Source organism: Lepisma saccharinum, chromosome 2 (assembly GCF_977018435.1).
Source record: "Lepisma saccharinum chromosome 2, izLepSacc3.1, whole genome shotgun sequence".
NCBI classification, from domain to species: domain Eukaryota; kingdom Metazoa; phylum Arthropoda; class Insecta; order Zygentoma; family Lepismatidae; genus Lepisma; species Lepisma saccharinum.
In genome coordinates this window covers 123,826,635-123,850,884 of record NC_139230.1, presented here as the reverse complement: position 1 = coordinate 123,850,884, position 24,250 = coordinate 123,826,635, and the positions used below count along the sequence as shown (strand labels likewise).

The 24,250-nt window shown below is 36.3% G+C and overlaps 1 protein-coding gene across 2 annotated transcripts in view; it reads right to left on the bottom strand.

The window, feature by feature from the left end:
* The window catches only part of LOC145984486 (uncharacterized), a 179,034-nt gene that overhangs the window by 34,998 nt on the left and 119,786 nt on the right, over positions 1–24,250 (bottom strand). For both annotated transcript variants that reach the window (XM_083118142.1, XM_083118143.1), the window contains exon 14: positions 793–1,047. In XM_083118142.1, coding sequence (XP_082974268.1) covers positions 793–1,047 — 255 coding nt within the window. The remainder of the gene's footprint in view (positions 1–792; positions 1,048–24,250) is intronic.

The window sequence follows — 24,250 nt, the reverse complement described above, 5'->3', positions numbered from 1 at the left end:
ACCATGCTCCAGCCACATTTATTCACTCAAAGCTTCCCTTAGGATGTGAATCTGGGTGAGACACAGAGCCTCTTATGCAGGAACACCGATGGTATTTTTTTTTCCCAAGATCACCAACCAGGATATTGAACCAGGTCTCCCACACAGTAGTTTAAAGCCCTAAAGATTGGACCACCACCATATAATTCTCTTGCTTTTAAAAGAATACACACAGTAACACGGGTTTTTCAGCATGCTATGAAAATATGTATCATTGTTGCCTAGTGAACTTACAGCAACAAAGTTGGATATAAACATTTGAACTTTCTTTTGGAACAAATCTCAGGTTAACAGGACTATTTGTTCATGATCAGACTCTGCATTTTGCAGCATCTTGTTACTAAGAGATGTTCAACTTTGTCAATAAGTATCAATAACTTCATACACAAAATAACAATTAAACATCTACTCATTACCAGCATAAATGTGCACCTGTGCACATGCCAAGTCATCTATGCACCAGTCAGTGTCTAGCGATTTTAGAGAAGAATAATGGAGTTTCAGCCAGCATAGAAAATCGTACTTGTGATAATGAAAGTGCAGAGGCTGGAAGGATAGTAGTGGGCTATGGTACAGTCATGGACACTTCTGGATTGTAATAATTCCATTAAAAGTCAATGGGGTTATTACAACCTAGAAGTGTCCTTGACTGTACAATATTAGCATGTTAGCATGTGCTCGTAACAATACTAGTATCAATACAACAATGAATATAATATTAGTATACAAAAGAAGATGCCTGTAAATTCCAACCTGAGTAGGTCCGGTTGGTTTCTTTGATGATCTCTCACTCTCTTTCATTTGCATCATTGTTGCTGCTTCACACTTTACTTCATGCTTAGATCGCCCATTGTAGGATGGGGTAGTAATAGAAGCTTTTTCCTGTTCAACCTTAACTGTCTCATGGGAGGATGTATCTTCACTAGAATCATCTGGGGCAATCACATTTCGAATGTTGCTTTCTTTCTCTTTTTCAACTCTGGCAGCTGCAATTTCAGGCTTGCTTTTCTGAAATTAGAAGGTGAAAAAAATATATGACATTAGGTACATACCTTGTACTTAACAAGAAAGCAAATTAATTATAAATTCTATGCATAAAGCACAGTTAATCTCTTGATTACATTATTTCTTGAAAATACACTTGTGTAACCAGATCTATAATGCACAAAATGTAGGGAAAAGTCATGTACTAAGTAAATACTAGGTAACAAATAGTTGAGCTCCTCTCCATGCTAGAATCATAAACCATCAAGTATTTTACAAGTGGACACTTGGAATTGATTGTTTTTTTTACTTGATATTTGTCAAGAGTTTACTTTTTATATTTATAGCCCTGTTACTACATAACACGGGGCTGATAGGCCCGTATTAATTTTTGTCATTATTTGAAAGAAAATTCACTGTTATTTTTCCGCATTCACTTTCATAAACTGAAAAACAAAAAATGAGAAATTAATCCACATACCCAAACATCCCCTAACGCTCCTCCAAAATTTATTTAACAACCTCATGGTTATGTAAAATTATCAAAAAAAGTCCCATTTATAGCCATTTCGGCTCCAAACATATCCTCGCACCCCCACAATATACTACAGAGTGTCCCAGAAGTCGCTGAACCCGGTGTTTACAACCATATAACTGAAAAGCTTAACGGAATGAGAAGAAAGCTTTCTTCGAAGATAAAGCCCTGTATGTTGAGAAAATGATGTGATACAAACATATGGAATATCATGCATGATTTAATAATACATAATTAAAATGTTACCAGAAATGAAAATAAAATAAATTGCAAATTGTATTTATTGACACAGAACTCACTGAGGTAAATTATTACAACATTTTTCAATATCTTGCAACGTTCCCATAGCATTGTGGCACTACATCCTGTTGAAAAAAAAAAAACCTCTGAAAAACTACCTTCTTCCATAAGCAAGGTTGATTCTGTTCATTTAAAAATTCCAAGTAGCCTTCAGCATTTAAGGTTCTGTCGGTGAAAAATGGACTAACCAATCATGTTCCTCACGCCACACAATACCATTAACATACCAACGCTAACCATTCGGCTGTGATCTCTCCAAAATTGGTTATCAGATAAAAAGCTATGAATATTCTGTTTATTAACTTCCTTTATACAAAAATTAGCTTTGTCACTGTGAAGGACTTTTCATTCCAGTGGAAGCATCACACTGTAATTGTTGGAAACAACCAGTCACAAACTTCAACCCTTTGGGAGTATCCCTGATAAAAATCATGTGTAATGGCATGCGAACATCTCTCCCTAGAAGTCAGTATGAACTCGATGCATTACTGATGTATTAGAGCAATTTTAATGCTTCTCTCTGACACCCCGAAAAGGAGGAAATTAGTCTATGGGTCAAGTGGTCAAAATCAAGAATTTGGTATAATTTTCCTTTATGCCACAGTTACTTGGGTGTGTAAGGATACAAAAAAAACATGATTGCCATCTCAAAGTGGTAGTTAATAGAAATGGCAGCCAAGCCAAGATGGCAGATGTTCACATTTGAAAAAACTACTACTGTATATCTCTGAAACCAATGGTCCAATTTCAAAGATCTTTTTTTCAAATAAAAGCTTAAGATGTGTTCTATATCTCTGAAACCAATGGTCCGATTTCAAAGATATTTTTTTCAATAAAAGCTTAAGATGTGTTCTATATTTAAGGTTATCTTACATTTTTGATAGGAGCAACCATTAAGTAGTTAATGAAGGATTAGTAAAAACTTTTCATATTTTCACTAATAATTTTATGTTTATCATTAATTTACTAATAATCTAGGTATCTGAGAAGAAAGTGTTCCAAACAAAAATTGTAGCGCAAACGTTTATGTCTAATTAGATATATTACACTTGTTGTTTTTGACCTCAGAATTTATATAAAACAAATAAATTATGTAGTGTGCGCAGCAAATTCTTATAGCAGGATGTGTCCTTAGTCCTATTTAATTACACCTGTTGTAACTGGTATTGACTATTGAATAGTATATTATTGTTATATACATGGAATAACAATTAATACTAATAATAATGATAATAATAATATTATTATTATTATTAGTATTGTTATTATTTATATTATTATTAGTTGTTGTTTTTGTAGTACAAACTAGCCATGAATTTTGATTAATTGTTACCAGTGTTCATGGAAGGATGTTATTGATTGATTGAAATTAAAATTTTGAATATGTCAGCACTTAGGCTATTTGCACCCTTCACATTATATGGGCCAAGGCTATTACAATAGATAAAAATCACCATGCATCTCTAAAATCTCTCTACCCATGGTAAAAGTAAGGCTGTATTGAGCACTCAGCACAGATATGGGCAAAACACAGGACAACACACAACCATACAAATGTAATCTCCCCGATAGCTTAGGGAGCTTTTAATCAAGGGTACTCAGCTTCAATACCCTGTGGAGGCACAAAATGATTCGGATTCCTCGTAGGTCCACTCCCGATTAGCCTGTCTGTGCATGAAGTGGACTTAAAACAAGAACTCAAATCAAACAACCCTACAAAGGATTATACTGGCCATAGAACCAGACGCCAGAGCCTCACTGACCTGCAAGACTGCAGTTGCGGAGGTGAAGTAAGTGGAAATGACGGGTGTTCAGAAGAACATTATGACATGCTTGTACTCTGTATTACTTATAACAGCCGAAATGTTTGCTTTCAGTTAGGGTTACCAGACGTCCAGATTTTCCTGGACATGTCCTACATTTTAGCCTTGTATCCGGTGTCCGGGAGGAATTTGAAAAATATCATAAATATCCTTAAACATAAATAAACATTTTGAGCATCACATAATAAAATTAGGCTAAATACATGTTTCAGTTTAACAAAGACAAATCATGCAAGTTACAAGTCTATGGACTGCGCTCCCAAACTCAATAGTGACATTTATTTTGCTTCAGTCATTGCCAAAAAAGAAAAGAAAATATTGTCCTGCTAGAGGACAAACGGAAAAACGGAAGCAACTATTGAATAAAAGTTTTGGGGCCACATTCTAATGATGTGACCGTTCAATGCCTGAGGGTAATTTCTTGCCTTGGGGTTTATATTGATGAAACAACGTGTTTCCCATTCTTATTCATTATCTTGATTGTAGAACAGGGGTTTAGAGAACAAAGTTATTTAGGGTGTCTACTAGTCAAGAAAGTCGTGAAAATCAAGAAAAAATAATAAAAGTAGGTCAAGAAGTCAATAAAAAGTCAAGTAATTATACTTGTGGTCAAGAATTTTTGCTATCCCAATGACTGATTAGTGGATTTAGTTTATTTTACTTAACTTTTCTGCCCTTTTGGCTAGTCGCGAAGATGAGGATGAATGGCCATGAGATACGATGGATGAAGAGGCAATCACAAACATATAGGGACAACACAAGCCCCACATAAGATTATACTGGCTGTGAGTCCAAACGCCAGAGCCTTGCTAGTCTGCAAAATGCAGTCCAGAATGCATTAATAGATAAAATAGGTCAAAATCTCTTGTTGTATACTGCTGCAGTTTTCATTTTAACCAGCCTTTTGGTAGGATTTTCTTATTAAATATTATTTTCTTAATTGCTAATTTCCAACTTAACCTTTATTTATTCGACCCCTACTTAGGTAAACAAATACGAAAAATAAATGTAAAGAAAAATCCTGAAAAAAAACAAGAATTTTGGATTTGTTATTTTGATAGACACCATGTTATTCAACTAAAAACTACCCAAAATTAAACTTCTGGAACCATTTCAATTACGGTAATTGCTGAACATTTGTTTGCCATTACAGTTCATAATGCAAAGGTTGAGAGAGTACTTTCATTACCATCAGCACAATGGACTCACGAGATTTTTTTTCCCATAAAGTCTGTAAGAAGTTTGGTACTGGTCCATATAATATCAAAGAGTTTGACTGTCCAGTCTCTCATAAATATATTTTTACTAAACCTGAAATTTTGGGAAAAATTGGCTCCTCTGTGAAGTACCGTTAAAACAGGTGCATTGTTTAGTATAATTACAAGTTTGGAAATTTTGAATTAAAGAATTCTCTTTTTTTTTTCCTGAAAACTGTCAATTTTAAATTACTCTCTAACGTGTTCTATAGAAATATGTATTACTTATTACGAATGTTTTGTGTCCTACATTTTGATTCAATGTTCAACGTTTTGAGTAGAGTATTTTTGTGACTCCCAGGCCAACTCTGATTTCTCGACCAAACGACCACAAAAAGTTGAAAAACTCACTTTCTCTTCCTGTTCCACGCCTCATTTATTACGCTGACGATGTTTCACGGGGGCAAAAAGGCAGTGATGAGTGAAAGATGAGCTCTCATCCCCTCATCCTTCTCATCTTTCTCATTCTCTTTTTATTCTCTCATCTTCCTCTCATCCTCCTCTCATCCTCCCATCTTTCTCTTATTCTCTCATTTTTTTATTTTCTTATTTTCTTATTTTTTGAAAGATGAGTGCATCTTATCGTAATTTTCCAAGTCTGGGACCAAATGTTTATATATCATGACCTACGTAAACCTCTTTTCTCATTCTCTCATTCTCTCATTCTCTTATTTTTTGAAGGATGAGTGCACTTTATCGTAATTTTCCAAGTTTGGGACCAAATGTTTATATATCGTGATCTTCGTAAACCTCTCTTCTCATCCTCTTATTCTCTTATTCTCTCATTCTCTCATTCTCTCATTCTCTCTACCTTTAGAATATTGTCGTCAACATTAGAGATGAAGTTGGAGTGCTGGAATCAACGGGGCCAAATGTTTATATATCGTGATCTTCGTAAACCTCTCTCTTGGGGGAACGATGTGGCATATACACACGCGCGCGCTCTCAGCTTAATTAATCTGCATGCATGTTTAATGTTTGATTTTTTTGTTTCTAGTTCGACATGAGATACACACAATTTTATTTTTTGAAGTACAGTTAATATTACCTAGGTTAATCTGTGACATACAACTAGCGATCGACACGACCACCTGACACACAGACACAGAGAGAGTGAGCAAATTTAAAGTGTGATCTATCGTGAATTAAACTAAGCCCCCTCACCCACCCACATATAGCCTTACAGGTGACTCAAAAGCAGAAATTGGTCATAGCGTGACAGGTTGATCTATCGTGAACTAAACTAACCCCCCCCCCACTCATACATACACACTATGTCTTACAATAAGTAAGGCTGCTATATCACATGTAAGGGCTGGCGGTTGCCAACACACACAAGATCTATTGCAAATTTTATTAACCTACGACATAAGCCATGGACACACACATACCAAGCCTTCCAGATAGGCTATAAGCAACTCACCTCTTGCAATTGTATAACGGGGAAAATTAACCTACAGCTAGCAACACTGTTTGAGCTGCTTTCGACGAGTAGTGTTACCAAACTTACTTTTTGCAAATAGGCTCTACAGCTAGAGGCTTTGTCTAACAATTGATTAAATTAAGTACCGAACATTATCGAAAAGCAATTCTGAAAACATTATACTGAAACATATACCCTACCAGAGTATGCCAACTTACCTCATGTAAAAATATTACCTAGTACGGGTTAAGCTGTGACATACAACTAGCGAACGACACGACCACCTGACACACAGACAGAGAGAGTGTGATACAGCTTATACGCAGTTTTTCCTACACACGTACTGGGTTTAAAAGGTAACTTGCAACAACTATTTCACTCACCTCCTATCATATAATAAAATTACCAGAGGTTTTTGATACTTGCTGCCAGAACATGGTGGTTTTAGACTGGAAATTCAACCCGATTATTCTATTTGTGCAAGAGAAAAATAATGATGCCTGCATTTGGAATATATAATTCTTCTTACGGTATTTTGCGTGCCCCAGTAACCTTGCTTTCGATTCACGGAAGCTATGACGTGTATTTCCTGTTTCGCGAACATACGAGAACCTTTCACAATGTCGCATCAGATAATAATATATTGCAAGAGCGAGTTGGTTGTGTATATAAATCTAGTCTTTGGGAATGGACATGAATATAATGTCAAAATTATTGCATAACTTAAAAAGAACATTTATTGCACTGCGCTTTCTAGCAAAGGTAAATGTGGAATGCCCCGGCCCCTCAGAGATTCAAATACTGTTAGTTAAACAGCAAGCATTGTCATATGGACTGACGATTATTATTTTTTAAAAAAACAGACCTCGTAGTAAGTTATAACCTGAGCTGTCTTGCAAGTCTCTCGAGTTTGATATCTGGTGAAGGAATATGATGCCACTATAAACTGTACACAAGATATACCCAGTCCCTGGCATGAGATGGACGAGGACCTATACAGTTGTACAATGGTTGTTTTTTTATTAAAGCATAGCGCTTATTTACATGTCAGCGCAACATGCATGCAAAGAAGGGAGGGAGACCATAACGGATAATTCTTATTTCGATTTCAATACTTTTGCTAGTCACGCTATCTAGACGAACACTGGAAGATGGGCAAAAGCGAGGGAAAGAGAGAAATGTTATTTTTTGCCCCTCTGCCTGTGTGTGATATACTAGTTTTACATGCATACGGCTGTATCGTGAAGCGAGGCCGAAAATAATTTTTGAAAGCAGTCTCGAGCATCTTCGCGTTCAGCCAACAAGAGAAATAAAACATTACACATGGGTGTGGGGCGCAACAGTCACAGTACGGTAATGTGCATGGATGTTAAAACTTTTGGGTTTTTCTGAATAGACATACATATCAGTTTTGCAGTCTCCAGATGGGACCGGAGCTTACTCTTCATTTGGACAAGGGGGTTCAGATCAACTATAATTTTTGTTCACATCAAAATGAAACAAAGGATTTTACTCCACTGCTTACTTATTCAATATTTTTATTATTGTAAAGAATAAAAACGGTGTGTCTTATTGTATATAGTCTTCCAACAACCACCTCGGGGGCGTAAATTTATGTTTCTGCATGTATGCAAAATGCACTTAACTTCAGTTGTGAAGTTTGTTTTGCTGCTGTGATTAAATACTAAACCAAAATCTTATTACATAAGTTTGAAGTATATTTGTTAATACGATCTATATTATATCATCGCTATAGGTGGTCCATATTATGCGCAGGAGAATTTTTAAAAAAATGTCTTGTTTCTCGAACCTGTGGCCTGTAGATTTGCTTTGTTGGCAACAGAAACAGAAAAATGGCACCATGTTATTCTATACTGATATACTGATAGTCAACAACTATGTCGAAAAGCAATAATGGGGGGGGACTTGTCTGTGTTGGGTCTTATTAACAACTTCACAGCTGTACCTGCACAACTCATCGACAACAAATCAACAATGTTAGGAAATGTGTGCATGGCCCCGAGAATACAATTTAAAATCACTGATGTGATATGAACCCCCTTCACTTGTGTGTATTTGAATATGCGAACATGAGGCATTTTGAATAATCGAGGCGGACAATCACAAAAACAGCTTGCAACGGTATGGAGAGTTCAAACTTCAGACGATTTTTGTTAATCTACGAAAAGCCAAGGGGCGAACGGAGATCACTACGAAAATTGTAACGCGAGGCTATTTTGGCTAATGGCAACGATGAGGATGAATAATGGTTGTTTTGATGAAATTGAAAAAATGGGGCACGTCTGCTTCGAAGTGCATTACACCAACAACTACAATTGTCCCTCTTCCCCACACGAGGCGATTAACAGAGGTGTATTTTTGCCGGTCTACGACTCTGAGGGCTCAAGTTACAATGTTTACCTATAGCTGTACATATTTAAAAATGACCTGAGCAATTAAATGTTACAATACCGATCCTGATTTTTGTCGGATGACGTAGGTTGCAATCCTACCCCCGATGGCGTATAGACTTAAATGTTTCCATAACATGAAATACTGTTAATGGAAATCTGTCGTTTCTAATGTAAAAATCATATAACAAGAAAAAGAAGAAAATAAATGTTGCGAGCAAATACGGAGCCTCAACCCAAACACATAAATAATCAGACAAGATGTCAACGGTGCGTTCATAACTAACAAGTGATTATTCAAAAATTGAAATGGTGCAGGGGGGAAACAACCAACTAACTAACTAGGCTTCTTAAACCCGAGGACAGCAAATACAAGCCTATCCTGATCTGAGAAAGATCTCTATCTATTTTTTTTCCATCCCAACCGATTTTTTTAGGTCCATTCAACCCCTCATGGTACACGAGTTCCCACTGCCCTGATGGTGGAGGAAGCGAATCTATTTGGACATGAAAGAGTATTATGTGTGGGAGACTATAATGTATACATGTGGTTGCTTGGATGCTTACAGAGGATGCCATAGCTCGTGCGATTGAGGCATTTTATTAAGCACATATTTTGATGAGTGTAAAGAATTAAATAAGTCACAAGGGGCTGAGGCATGGTTCGAATTTCTCGATCTAGGTATGGATGCAGACAGACACGAAGTTTTGTGTGTGGACACAAATGATAATGGAAAAATGCCGTTCACCCCGATAGCATAGTGGTAATGTTGTTCTTGCCTCGTTTCCATCGACAACATAGTGGTTACACTGTCCAATATTAAGAAGTTTGAATATGCCTAACCTAAAATAAAATTCAAGAATTAATAGAGTTAAACATTTGCCACTCTGAAATGGCGACGGCTATCATAACATCATTTTCAGCGGGATAATAATGACAATATTATATATATTAAGGATTAGGCCCGAGGAATTCTTATTTACTACACTCGTTTCCGCACAACTCATCGACTACAAAGCAACAATGTTAGGAAGTGTGTGCATGGTCCCAAAAATACAAATTTAAAAATTACTAATGAGACATGAACTCCTTTTACTGGTGTGTATTTGAATATGCGAAAATGAGGTACTTTGAATAACCACAAAAAAGCTTGCAACGGTATAGAGAAGGGTCACAACTTCAAACTTTAGACGATTTTTCGTTAATCTGCAAAAGGCCAGGGCGTACGGTAAATTGATTTTATTGAAAAGTATGCAGAAGCAGTGTCGGAAGCAGTTTGAAGACTGAAACGGCTATGGAAGGACACTTATTATAATGTTAATATTTCAGTATAATGTTTTCAGAATTGCTTTTCGATAATGTTCGGTACTTAATTTAATCAATTGTTAGACAAAACATACATTCGAATTCAAGGACGGAAAATATGAACAGCGAATGAATGTTTTAGAGTAGATGTGATATTTAAAGGAGGTGATTATTTTTTTACTTTCTCAATTCAAACAAAAATTCATGAATATTATTATCATTGAATGGTTGGTTAGGTGCTCGGTTTACCTTGTCCCTCCGAACGAAAGATGGAATGTATACAAGCCTGTGCCTCCTAAGTTTATCGTGGCTATGAGGATAAATCGCGAAATGAAACGAACTGGAAACTTTCAATATATATATATTTTTTATAACATACTTCACTAAGAAGGATTGCTATCCTTTTTTATAATTTGTTAAATTTTATTACGAACAAGGAAAGAATGCATGGCACTTAATGCTGTAATGTTATTGATTAGATCATCGTTTATCTTGTCCGCATCGATTAATCTTCTTATGTTTTCTTTTTTGTTTTTTCGTCGCGTCCATCTCTTCTGTTATCACAATCGAGACTTCTAGATTATCATTTCTTCTCCCTGCAATTTTAGAAATGTAATTTTTCATCCAGCGAATGCCTGAGACATTTCAGCAAAATGTCGATTATTCAATGGATGTTGTAAGGTTCCATGTTTTTTTTTTTCACTATCTCTTGTTTGGTCGATTTTGAATTTGGGAGTTATTTTTTTATTTTGCCTTTCGCGACATGTTCGACTAATCGTGACAATACGTTTCAACCTTTCTGCATAAACGTTGAAACGTTTCAACGAACGAACGTTGAACCAAAAAAAAAAAGGTTTTCTCAAACGTTTAGACGACTACGAAAATGTTGAAATGTAAAATATTGTTGCATTGTAATTAAAAAAGAATTAGTTGAATATGCCTAACCTAAAATAAAATTCAAGAATTAATAGAGTTAAACATTTGCCACTCTGAAATGGCGACGGCTATCATAACATTATTTTCAGCAGGATAATAATGACAATATTATATATATTAAGGATTAGGCCCGAGGGATTCTTATTCACTACACTCGTTTCTAACCTGTCCATACTGGAAACCGAAAACACAAGTACGAGACACTAACTTGGGAGAGGACATGCAAAAACTCTGCAGGGCTCATCTTAAAAACTTCAGTAGATGTTTGTCATGGAACTCCCTCCTTAAATTCGATTCGAAAGGCACAAATATTCCGGTTCTTGAATAAGAAGCGCGTATGCCTTCGGAAAGAGAGAAGAAGAAATAAATAAATCAACTCATGCATATTCTTCATGTACGTACGCTTGGTGACAAGAAACAGTATTTTTTTTTCTCTTCAAGAAATTGTTTTCAACTTTTTGCTAGGTGGCCCAACAGGAGTGGACGAAATAGCTTATTCATTCAAACTGGAAGCTTGCTTTTTTTTTCAACAATGGAAAACACATTATTTCCAGTGAAATATCGACTCAACTACCTAGAATGGCTACCACGGGCTTGGTGACTGAATACTAAAAAACTATCGAGCGACTTACTTCACAGCAGTGTCACTTAGTTTCAACAAGAACAGTTCAAGGCTTCCCGGGTGTCCTGCAAGGTTCGGCATTTATTTTTTTTAATAGCAAGCAGATGAACTGGCCTTACAATATGAAGACCCCTCTCACTGTGTCGGTTTTAGCGAACGTCACGACTGTGTTTGTGTGCGTACTGTGAGTTAAATAAAAAAAATGTGGAACATATCAGGCAATGCGACCTTTTTTTTGTGATCCGAACTTCGAACAAAAACTTGCAAATATGCTTGCCGAGATTTCAAGTGATGTGTCAGATATTGAATTTTTCCAATACAGAGGACGAAGAATATATTCAAAGCAATCATGATACCGATTCATATGTGTCAGTTGACGGCGATGAAGACAACCAAAACAGTGGACCTGATACAGTAAGTGACAAATATTTTTATGATAAAAAAATAGATTCAAGAGATCTTCAGTGGAGACTACGAAACATACCAGAGTCCCAGAATATATATATATTTTTTTGTTTCATCCCGAACTACAAAAAAGAAACAAAGTAGTTCCAGTTGATGCATGGGGCTACATTATCACAGACACTATGCAGAAGAACATGCTAAAATAGACAAAAAAAATAAATTGAAAATGTGAGAAAGAAATACGTTAATTCTGATAGAGTTGTACTCACAACTTGTGCTCTTACAGAACTGAAAAGCTTCCTTGGACTCCTTATTTACAATATAATTTTAAATAGAACAACAAAAACTTTCGATCTTTTTTTGCTACAGACGGAACAGGACATATTTCGAGTAACCATGTCATCAGCTAGATTTGCAGTACTTCCGAGTTGTATGAGATTTGTCAACCCTGAAAGCAATTTTGCAAGTTCTGAGTGAATTTAATGTCAATTCTCAAGCTTGCTATTCGCTTGGTGCTAATATAACTAGAACTAATAATCAGAACACATTAGAACAGGTAGGCTAGAGTAATGTGAAAACGAGGAAAAGCTTTCTATACATAGGCAGGCTGTAGTAAGACTGTGTAAACCTAATTTTGATACCAACAGAAATGTAACTACTGATAACTGGTACACTTCCATGGAATTTGTAGATGTACTGTTAAGAAAACTAGGCTAACTATTGTAGGAACAGAAAAAAGATTTCACCACAATTTCAGGCTCAAAAAGTTGGAAATAGTGTATACAGCTTTACGAAGAGTGTTAAATAGTTTCTCAAGTACCAAAAAAGAATTCTCATTTCAAAATGTTGTGTTTTGTCTAACAATTGATTAAATTAAGTACCGAAGAGCAATTCTCGAAATATTATACTAAAATGTTTACATTATAATAAGTGTTCTTGCATAGCCGTTCCAGTCTTCAAAATGCTCCCAACACAGCTTCTGCTTGTTTTTCAATAAAATCTAAATTATGTGCAGTTCAATTTACGGTACTAGCGTGTCTTACTGCTACACGGAAAATCCTACAGGAGTTTATTTTTTCCTTGAGCTCTGAGACTCGCCAAACCCTATATGGTATTGAGTATCCTCATTATTGCGATGTGATGAGAAACATGAATATCCATGTTGTGAATGAAAAAGCCGGAAAATCGCATGTCACGGCTTTTGATGTTATCTGTAAAAAAAAAGCATAACAAGAGTGAGGATTATGTCGGAAATAAACATGTAGAGGACGAGGCTTGCAGCATGAAGTTTCAAGGATGCCAGTTCCTAATAGCTCGGTATTAACCAACTAATTTTCTTGTCTTCTTAAACCCGAAGGTTTAGCAACAGAAGCCTTCCATCTCTCACCCTATAAATGAGCAAGATCAATCCAATTTTGTATCTAATTCTGTTCAAACCATACGGCTCGAATCTTGTGTGTATTACCTTCACTGTTTATTCTTTTTGCTAGCTTTTTGATCATACATTTTTATTGCATGTTTCGAATGTCAGTACAATATATTTTTCTCTTGGATCATTCATGACTATGAGGATGAAAAAATCAGAAACACAATATTATTTAACAAGCAGTATATATGTTAAAAGTTCCTAGAGAGGGGATGTACTTGACACAAGAATATAATTACCAGTGAATTATTGATTGAATTGCAGCTTTAAGTTTGCTTTATGTACGGAAAGGCAAATCGGGATTGGGCCTGTAAATCGAACCACCATGTGCCTCCAACAGGTATCAATCGAAACCTAGCATTTTTTTGATTACAAAGTGACAACGCCATCGGCAAGACATAATTACCAGAAAATAACTGCCAGTTCATCTGCTTGCTATTAAAAAAAATAAATGCCGAACCTTGCAGGACACCCGGGAAGCCTTGAACTGTTCTTGTTGAAACTAAGTGACACTGCTGTGAAGTAAGTCGCTCGATAGTTTTTTAGTATTCAGTCACCAAGCCCGTGGTAGCCATTCTAGGTAGTTGAGTCGATATTTCACTGGAAATAATGTGTTTTCCATTGTTGAAAAAAAAAGCAAGCTTCCAGTTTGAATGAATAAGCTATTTCGTCCACTCCTGTTGGGCCACCTAGCAAAAAGTTGAAAACAATTTCTTGAAGAGAAAAAAAAATACTGTTTCTTGTCACCAAGCGTACGTACATGAAGAATATGCATGAGTTGATTTATTTATTTCTTCTTCTCTCTTTCCGAAGGCATACGCGCTTCTTATTCAAGAACCGGAATATTTGTGCCTTTCGAATCGAATTTAAGGAGGGAGTTCCATGACAAACATCTACTGAAGTTTTTAAGATGAGCCCTGCAGAGTTTTTGCATGTCCTCTCCCAAGTTAGTGTCTCGTACTTGTGTTTTCGGTTTCCAGTGTGGACAGGTTAGAAACGAGTGTAGTGAATAAGAATCCCTCGGGCCTAATCCTTAATATATATAATATTGTTATTATTATCCTGCTGAAAATGATGTTATGATAGCCGTCGCCATTTCAGAGTGGCAAATGTTTAACTCTATTAATTCTTGAATTTTATTTTAGGTTAGGCATATTCAACGAATTCTTTTTTAATTACAATGCAACAATATTTTACATTTCAACATTTTCGTAGTCGTCTAAACGTTTGAGAAAACCTTTTTTTGGTTCAACGTTCGTTCGTTGAAACGTTTCAACGTTTATGCAGAAAGGTTGAAACGTATTGTCACGATTAGTCGAACATGTCGAACATGTCGCAAAATAAAACCTTACAACATCTATTGAATAATCGACATTTTGCTGAAATATCTCAGGCGTTCGCTGGATGATCATGAAAAATTACATTTCTAAAATTGCAGGGAGAAGAAATAATAATCTAGAAGTCTCGATTGTGATAACAGAAGAGATGGACGCGACGAAAAGACAAAAAAAAAAAACATAAGAAGATTAATCGATGCGGACAAGATAAACGATGATCTAATCAATAACATTACAGCATTAAGTGCCATGCATTCTTTCCTCGTTCGTAATAAAATTTAACAAATTATAAAAAGGATAGCAATCCAACTTGTCATTTGACCTCCTTAGTGAAGTATGTTATAAAAAATATATATATATTGAAAATTTCCAGTTCGTTTCATTTCGCGATTTATCCTCATAGCCGCGATAAACTTAGGAGGCACAGGCTCGTATACATTCCATCTTTCGTTCGGAGGGACAAGATAAACCGAGCACCTAACCAACCATTCAATGATAATAATATTCATGAATTTTTGTTTGAATTGAGAAAATAAAAAAAATAATCACCTCCTTTAAATATCACATCTACTCTAAAGCATTCATTCGCTGTTCATATTTTCCGTCCTTGAATTCGAATGTATGTTTTGTCTAACAATTGATTAAATTAAGTACCGAACATTATCGAAAAGCAATTCTGAAAACATTATACTGAAATATTAACATTATAATAAGTGTCCTTCCATAGCCGTTTCAGTCTTCAAACTGCTTCCAACACTGCTTCTGCATACTTTTCAATAAAATCAATTTACCGTACGCCCTGGCCTTTTGCAGATTAACAAAAAATCGTCTAAAGTTTGAAGTTGTGACCCTTCTCTATACCGTTGCAAGCTTTTTTTTGTGGTTATTCAAAATACCTCATTTTCGCATATTCAAATACACACCAGTAAAAGGAGTTCATGTCTTATTAGTAATTTTTAAATTTGTATTTTTGGGACCATGCACACACTTCCTAACATTGTTGCTTTGTAGTCGATGAGTTGTGCGGAAACGAGTGTAGTGAATAAGAATCCCTCGGGCCTAATCCTTAATATATATAATATTGTCATTATTATCCCGCTGAAAATGATGTTATGATAGCCGTCGCCATTTCAGAGTGGCAAATGTTTAACTCTATTAATTCTTGAATTTTATTTTAGGTTAGGCATATTCAAACTTCTTAATATTGGACAGTGTAACCACTATGTTGTCGATGGAAACGAGGCAAGAACAACATTACCACTATGCTATCGGGGTGAACGGCATTTTTCCATTATCATTTGTGTCCACACACAAAACTTCGTGTCTGTCTGCATCCATACCTAGATCGAGAAATTCGAACCATGCCTCAGCCCCTTGTGACTTATTTAATTCTTTACACTCATCAAAATATGTGCTTAATAAAATGCCTCAATCGCACGAGCTATGGCATCCTCTGTAAGCATCCAAGCAACCACATGTATACATTATAGTCTCCCACACATAATACTCTTTCATGTCCAAATAGATTCGCTTCCTCCACCATCAGGGCAGTGGGAACTCGTGTACCATGAGGGGTTGAATGGACCTAAAAAAATCGGTTGGGATGGAAAAAAAATAGATAGAGATCTTTCTCAGATCAGGATAGGCTTGTATTTGCTGTCCTCGGGTTTAAGAAGCCTAGTTAGTTAGTTGGTTGTTTCCCCCCTGCACCATTTCAATTTTTGAATAATCACTTGTTAGTTATGAACGCACCGTTGACATCTTGTCTGATTATTTATGTGTTTGGGTTGAGGCTCCGTATTTGCTCGCAACATTTATTTTCTTCTTTTTCTTGTTATATGATTTTTACATTAGAAACGACAGATTTCCATTAACAGTATTTCATGTTATGGAAACATTTAAGTCTATACGCCATCGGGGGTAGGATTGCAACCTACGTCATCCGACAAAAATCAGGATCGGTATTGTAACATTTAATTGCTCAGGTCATTTTTAAATATGTACAGCTATAGGTAAACATTGTAACTTGAGCCCTCAGAGTCGTAGACCGGCAAAAATACACCTCTGTTAATCGCCTCGTGTGGGGAAGAGGGACAATTGTAGTTGTTGGTGTAATGCACTTCGAAGCAGACGTGCCCCATTTTTTCAATTTCATCAAAACAACCATTATTCATCCTCATCGTTGCCATTAGCCAAAATAGCCTCGCGTTACAATTTTCGTAGTGATCTCCGTTCGCCCCTTGGCTTTTCGTAGATTAACAAAAATCGTCTGAAGTTTGAACTCTCCATACCGTTGCAAGCTGTTTTTGTGATTGTCCGCCTCGATTATTCAAAATGCCTCATGTTCGCATATTCAAATACACACAAGTGAAGGGGGTTCATATCACATCAGTGATTTTAAATTGTATTCTCGGGGCCATGCACACATTTCCTAACATTGTTGATTTGTTGTCGATGAGTTGTGCAGGTACAGCTGTGAAGTTGTTAATAAGACCCAACACAGACAAGTCCCCCCCCATTATTGCTTTTCGACATAGTTGTTGACTATCAGTATATCAGTATAGAATAACATGGTGCCATTTTTCTGTTTCTGTTGCCAACAAAGCAAATCTACAGGCCACAGGTTCGAGAAACAAGACATTTTTTTAAAAATTCTCCTGCGCATAATATGGACCACCTATAGCGATGATATAATATAGATCGTATTAACAAATATACTTCAAACTTATGTAATAAGATTTTGGTTTAGTATTTAATCACAGCAGCAAAACAAACTTCACAACTGAAGTTAAGTGCATTTTGCATACATGCAGAAACATAAATTTACGCCCCCGAGGTGGTTGTTGGAAGACTATATACAATAAGACACACCGTTTTTATTCTTTACAATAATAAAAATATTGAATAAGTAAGCAGTGGAGTAAAATCCTTTGTTTCATTTTGATGTGAACAAAAATTATAGTTGATCTGAACCCCCTTGTCCAAATGAAGAGTAAGCTCCGGTCCCATCTGGAGACTGCAAAACTGATATGTATGTCTATTCAGAAAAACCCAAAAGTTTTAACATCCATGCACATTACCGTACTGTGACTGTTGCGCCCCACACCCATGTGTAATGTTTTATTTCTCTTGTTGGCTGAACGCGAAGATGCTCGAGACTGCTTTCAAAAATTATTTTCGGCCTCGCTTCACGATACAGCCGTATGCATGTAAAACTAGTATATCACACACAGGCAGAGGGGCAAAAAATAACATTTCTCTCTTTCCCTCGCTTTTGCCCATCTTCCAGTGTTCGTCTAGATAGCGTGACTAGCAAAAGTATTGAAATCGAAATAAGAATTATCCGTTATGGTCTCCCTCCCTTCTTTGCATGCATGTTGCGCTGACATGTAAATAAGCGCTATGCTTTAATAAAAAAACAACCATTGTACAACTGTATAGGTCCTCGTCCATCTCATGCCAGGGACTGGGTATATCTTGTGTACAGTTTATAGTGGCATCATATTCCTTCACCAGATATCAAACTCGAGAGACTTGCAAGACAGCTCAGGTTATAACTTACTACGAGGTCTGTTTTTTTAAAAAATAATAATCGTCAGTCCATATGACAATGCTTGCTGTTTAACTAACAGTATTTGAATCTCTGAGGGGCCGGGGCATTCCACATTTACCTTTGCTAGAAAGCGCAGTGCAATAAATGTTCTTTTTAAGTTATGCAATAATTTTGACATTATATTCATGTCCATTCCCAAAGACTAGATTTATATACACAACCAACTCGCTCTTGCAATATATTATTATCTGATGCGACATTGTGAAAGGTTCTCGTATGTTCGCGAAACAGGAAATACACGTCATAGCTTCCGTGAATCGAAAGCAAGGTTACTGGGGCACGCAAAATACCGTAAGAAGAATTATATATTCCAAATGCAGGCATCATTATTTTTCTCTTGCACAAATAGAATAATCGGGTTGAATTTCCAGTCTAAAACCACCATGTTCTGGCAGCAAGTATCAAAAACCTCTGGTAATTTTATTATATGATAGGAGGTGAGTGAAATAGTTGTTGCAAGTTACCTTTTAAACCCAGTACGTGTGTAGGAAAAACTGCGTATAAGCTGTATCACACTCTCTCTGTCTGTGTGTCAGGTGGTCGTGTCGTTCGCTAGTTGTATGTCACAGCTTAACCCGTACTAGGTAATATTTTTACATGAGGTAAGTTGGCATACTCTGGTAGGGTATATGTTTCAGTATAATGTTTTCAGAATTGCTTTTCGATAATGTTCGGTACTTAATTTAATCAATTGTTAGACAAAGCCTCTAGCTGTAGAGCCTATTTGCAAAAAGTAAGTTTGGTAACACTACTCGTCGAAAGCAGCTCAAACAGTGTTGCTAGCTGTAGGTTAATTTTCCCCGTTATACAATTGCAAGAGGTGAGTTGCTTATAGCCTATCTGGAAGGCTTGGTATGTGTGTGTCCATGGCTTATGTCGTAGGTTAATAAAATTTGCAATAGATCTTGTGTGTGTTGGCAACCGCCAGCCCTTACATGTGATATAGCAGCCTTACTTATTGTAAGACATAGTGTGTATGTATGAGTGGGGGGGGGGTTAGTTTAGTTCACGATAGATCAACCTGTCACGCTATGACCAATTTCTGCTTTTGAGTCACCTGTAAGGCTATATGTGGGTGGGTGAGGGGGCTTAGTTTAATTCACGATAGATCACACTTTAAATTTGCTCACTCTCTCTGTGTCTGTGTGTCAGGTGGTCGTGTCGATCGCTAGTTGTATGTCACAGATTAACCTAGGTAATATTAACTGTACTTCAAAAAATAAAATTGTGTGTATCTCATGTCGAACTAGAAACAAAAAAATCAAACATTAAACATGCATGCAGATTAATTAAGCTGAGAGCGCGCGCGTGTGTATATGCCACATCGTTCCCCCAAGAGAGAGGTTTACGAAGATCACGATATATAAACATTTGGCCCCGTTGATTCCAGCACTCCAACTTCATATCTAATGTTGACGACAATATTCTAAAGGTAGAGAGAATGAGAGAATGAGAGAATGAGAGAATAAGAGAATAAGAGGATGAGAAGAGAGGTTTACGAAGATCACGATATATAAACATTTGGTCCCAAACTTGGAAAATTACGATAAAGTGCACTCATCCTTCAAAAAATAAGAGAATGAGAGAATGAGAGAATGAGAAAAGAGGTTTACGTAGGTCATGATATATAAACATTTGGTCCCAGACTTGGAAAATTACGATAAGATGCACTCATCTTTCAAAAAATAAGAAAATAAGAAAATAAAAAAATGAGAGAATAAGAGAAAGATGGGAGGATGAGAGGAGGATGAGAGGAAGATGAGAGAATAAAAAGAGAATGAGAAAGATGAGAAGGATGAGGGGATGAGAGCTCATCTTTCACTCATCACTGCCTTTTTGCCCCCGTGAAACATCGTCAGCGTAATAAATGAGGCGTGGAACAGGAAGAGAAAGTGAGTTTTTTAACTTTTTGCGGTCGTTTGGTCAAGAAATCAAAGTTGGCCTGGGAGTCACAAAAATACTCTACTATTGGAACATTAAGTCCTACATTTCCCTTATAATGATCTGGTAACCCTACTTTCAAGAAAGTGTAAATCTGTAAAGATGGACCAAAGGTGGGGAGTTAGCATCACCAAGTGAAGTGCATGCACCAAAAGACAGACAGTTTTGTACAATGATAGACAGTTTTGTACAATGCTGCCAAGAGCAGAAATTTTGAATGAGAAAAAAATGCATAATTTATTGGATTTAGCAGCAAAAGAAGCATGGCAACAGCAAGGGGTGTCAACTTCTGCGCAAATTTCCACCATCTTCCAGCTTGCATCACGAAATTGGAAAAATTTCAAGCGAACTGACTGGATGAGGCATTCTCCGTTGTCAAACGCTGTACTTCCCAGGCAATTAGAGGGACTGTAGGTGTAGGGTCATTCCATGCCATACCATCCAATGGTGGTTGCATGACCATTTTAGAAAAAAATCATTTTTATTACATTCCTTTGTACATGTTTCTAGATATCAAAACCAATGTTCAAAAAAAAATATTGTCTTTAGTTCTCCTGGGGCAGCCATTTTTCCAACATGGCACATGCATTTTTTTGCTCATGTAGCAGTATACAGAAACCTTAATATCTCAAAAACCATTAAAGCTAGAGACCTACAAAATTCATTTTGTAGCTAATGAAGTATACTTCCTATGATATTCAGGTATGTTTTGCTTGAAATTGCATCGTAAGGACGAAAATTATGGTTGTCATACCTCGTAATTTCAATTTCTGGTAAGTCAAGTATTAAAACCTTATGTTACTATATTTTCTGAGCCTATATTTAACCCAATTTTTTTTTTAAAAGAAAAGACTTCATTATTCTAAGTATGGAATGTAGTTTAACCTTACTTTGCAACGTCAGAAATTGGGTGATATATTGACCAAAACGAGTTGAATCTAAAAGTTGAGATTTTTACTGAGAGTTAGGTTCATGAAGGGCTTCATATGTGCCAAATTTCAGAATTTTTAAAGGGGACCCATCTGAGATATTTAACCCCAAAAACTGTCAAAACGGCCATGTTTGAGCCCATGCTGTAAAAAAGGGGTGCATTTCTAAGCACTGATATTTCATTTACAGACACCCTGCAGGTAGGTCTACATATGAAAAAAAAATCAAGCCTTAGACTAAACCCCTTCATTAAAAAAATTGAGCTTAAAAATGCAATTTTTAACTATTGTTACCCAATTTCTCAAAATAACCATTCTGTGGTGTGAATGGACACTGGTTGGTATGGCACTTTAGGTGAAACAGGAGGGTATGCGCCGGAAACTACAACTGCCCTAGTATAGAGGAGACCACTGCGAGCCTGTCTGCGGTTTGAGTTTTCAGGTTGAGTTTTATGAGCACATTTTAGGCACAGATAGACTACTCGAGATTTGACCTACAGTTTACAGTGCGATCCGAATCTCCATGTACCTCCAACTAACATCGAGTCTACGACCTCTTCTTTACAAGGAGGCGACTTTACCACTACACCTTGGGGAGAACCAAACCTGCCTTGGGAATCAGGAGCAGTTGCATTTATAAAGTTTCCACCAATAACTTCCAGTGGTATAGAGAGAATGTTCTCTATAGACAGTTCTGGGTTGTAACGATCACATTGAAAGTTAATGGGATTGTTACAACCCAGAAGTGTCCGTGACTGTACAAGCACCTACTCAAGGACAACTAGAAGAACTTCACCACAGAGAACATTGAAAAGCATATGGTGGTGCAGTATTTCAAAATTAGATAAAGTTTTTTCATTGGACAAATTTTATATTTTTTATAATCAAAGAATAGTATTCATTGCACTAAAATAGTAACTCTTGTATACAAATTGAATCTAAAACCAGTTATTTCATAAAAGTATTATTAAATAATAATATGCCTATTAATTTATTAAAAGCACCTAAAATTCCTAAAATGGAGTTTACAAAATCCTAAATCCCTGTTTTTTAGCATCTAAAAATCCATTCCCTAGATATCATAAATCATATTACTTTGCCTTACAAAATTCAGACCAGATAAACCTGAACATATTTGTGAATATAGTGAAGCAGTTAACAAGTTAACAAAGAGAAAACTAAATATATGGTTACAGGCCGAAACCAAGTGTTAGGTAATAATCAAAATCTAATTATTGATAACAACTCGTTTGAACCAGTTTCCAAATTCAAATACTTAGGAGTAATATTAACAAATGAAAATTATATTAAAGAGGAAATAAAAAGTAGGCTTAATTCAGGAAATGCATGTTACTTCTCTCTTCATAAACTTTTGGCTTCTCGTTTAATATCTAAGAAACTAAAAGTTAAAATATACAAAACAGTAATTTTGCCTGTAGTATTATATGGGTGTGAAACTTGGTCCCTTACATTGAAAGAGGAACATAAATTGAGAGTATTTGAAAATAAGATCCTTAGGAAAATATTTGGACCTAAAAGGGATGAGGAGACAGGTGAGTGGAGAAGGTTACATAATTTAGAACTACATAATTTGTACTCATGTACAGATATTATTAGAACGATTAAATCAAGAAGACTTAGGTGGGCAGGCCATGTGGCACGAATGGGAGAGGAAAGAGGAGTTTACAGGATTCTTGTTGGGAAACCTGATGGTAAGAGACCTGTAGGAAGGCCAAGACGAAGATGGAGGGACAACGTTGAGATGGACCTAAAGGAAATCGGTAGGGATGGAAAAGAGTATATAGATCTTGCTCAAGATAGGGACAGATGGAAGGCCTGTGTTGCTGCAGCCATGAACCTTCGGGTTTAAGAAGGCTAGAGAGTTAGTTAGTTTTTTAGTGAAGCAGGAAAATCGGCATGTAAAAATGTCATGGTATATAATTTTATCTGAGATGATATATTCTTTAATTCAAGGGTAGAACCTCAAAGTTACTTCCTTTTAAAACAAATTGAAGTACAGTGGTACCCCGATTTTATGATCCTGGATTTTACATTTTCCCGCATTATACATTCAATCTTGGTGGTCCCAACATAGCAAGATGTTATAAAATTTTTCTCGATTTTACATTTTCCCGCATTTTAAGTTTTTCCAGCTTGGTCCCCTGAAAAATGTAAAATCGAGGTTCCACTGTACTTTAAAGGATGATGATGATGAAATAAGTGTCTGCCAAGAAAAGTTGTTGTTGTAGTTTATGCAAAGAATTTGGTTCCTCCTTATTTTTTCCCAGTATTGATGGTAGGGTAGGTAATCTGACTTAGGATTTGCTACTTGTAATTTACAAGTTGTAAACTTTCTGAGGACCTACAGCCTTGAAAAAAAAAAAAAAAAGAACTTCCCCCATAAAGCCTTAATACCAGTAGTTATTTGAGGGAAGTATTTCTTTCCACGACTGTACAACATATTAGAAGAGCCCATTTTGGCTAAGGTAGGGGAGAACCCTATTCATGAAGCTGCTAAACACACAAAGGAAGATGTAAAAGGTATCGAAAAATCTCGTCTGGTTTCCATCATACCACGAGCTTTACATGAATTATGTAGACATACTTCCGAGCAAGACTACCTGAAAACTTTTAGACAGTTTAATTTTTAAATCACCTAGGCCATAAATGTAACCGCACTAAACGAACAATGCAATCTTTTATGCACGGAACCTTGGTTTCTCCGGATAATTGTAATACTAGACCTTTGTGGCACGTGTGCAGACGAAATTATTTTGGCAATAGTTCTATTAACACAATAGGAAGTGCCAAGTTGACTTTTTGTACAGCTGATATCCTCATGTATGCCTTAACATGCACACCTTTTGCACAGTGTGTAACATGCTTGCAATTTTGCAACTGAACTCCCTTCAATGCGAACTCACCTTTTGTGTCTCTTTGTTTCTCTACAACTGCTCCCTCTTT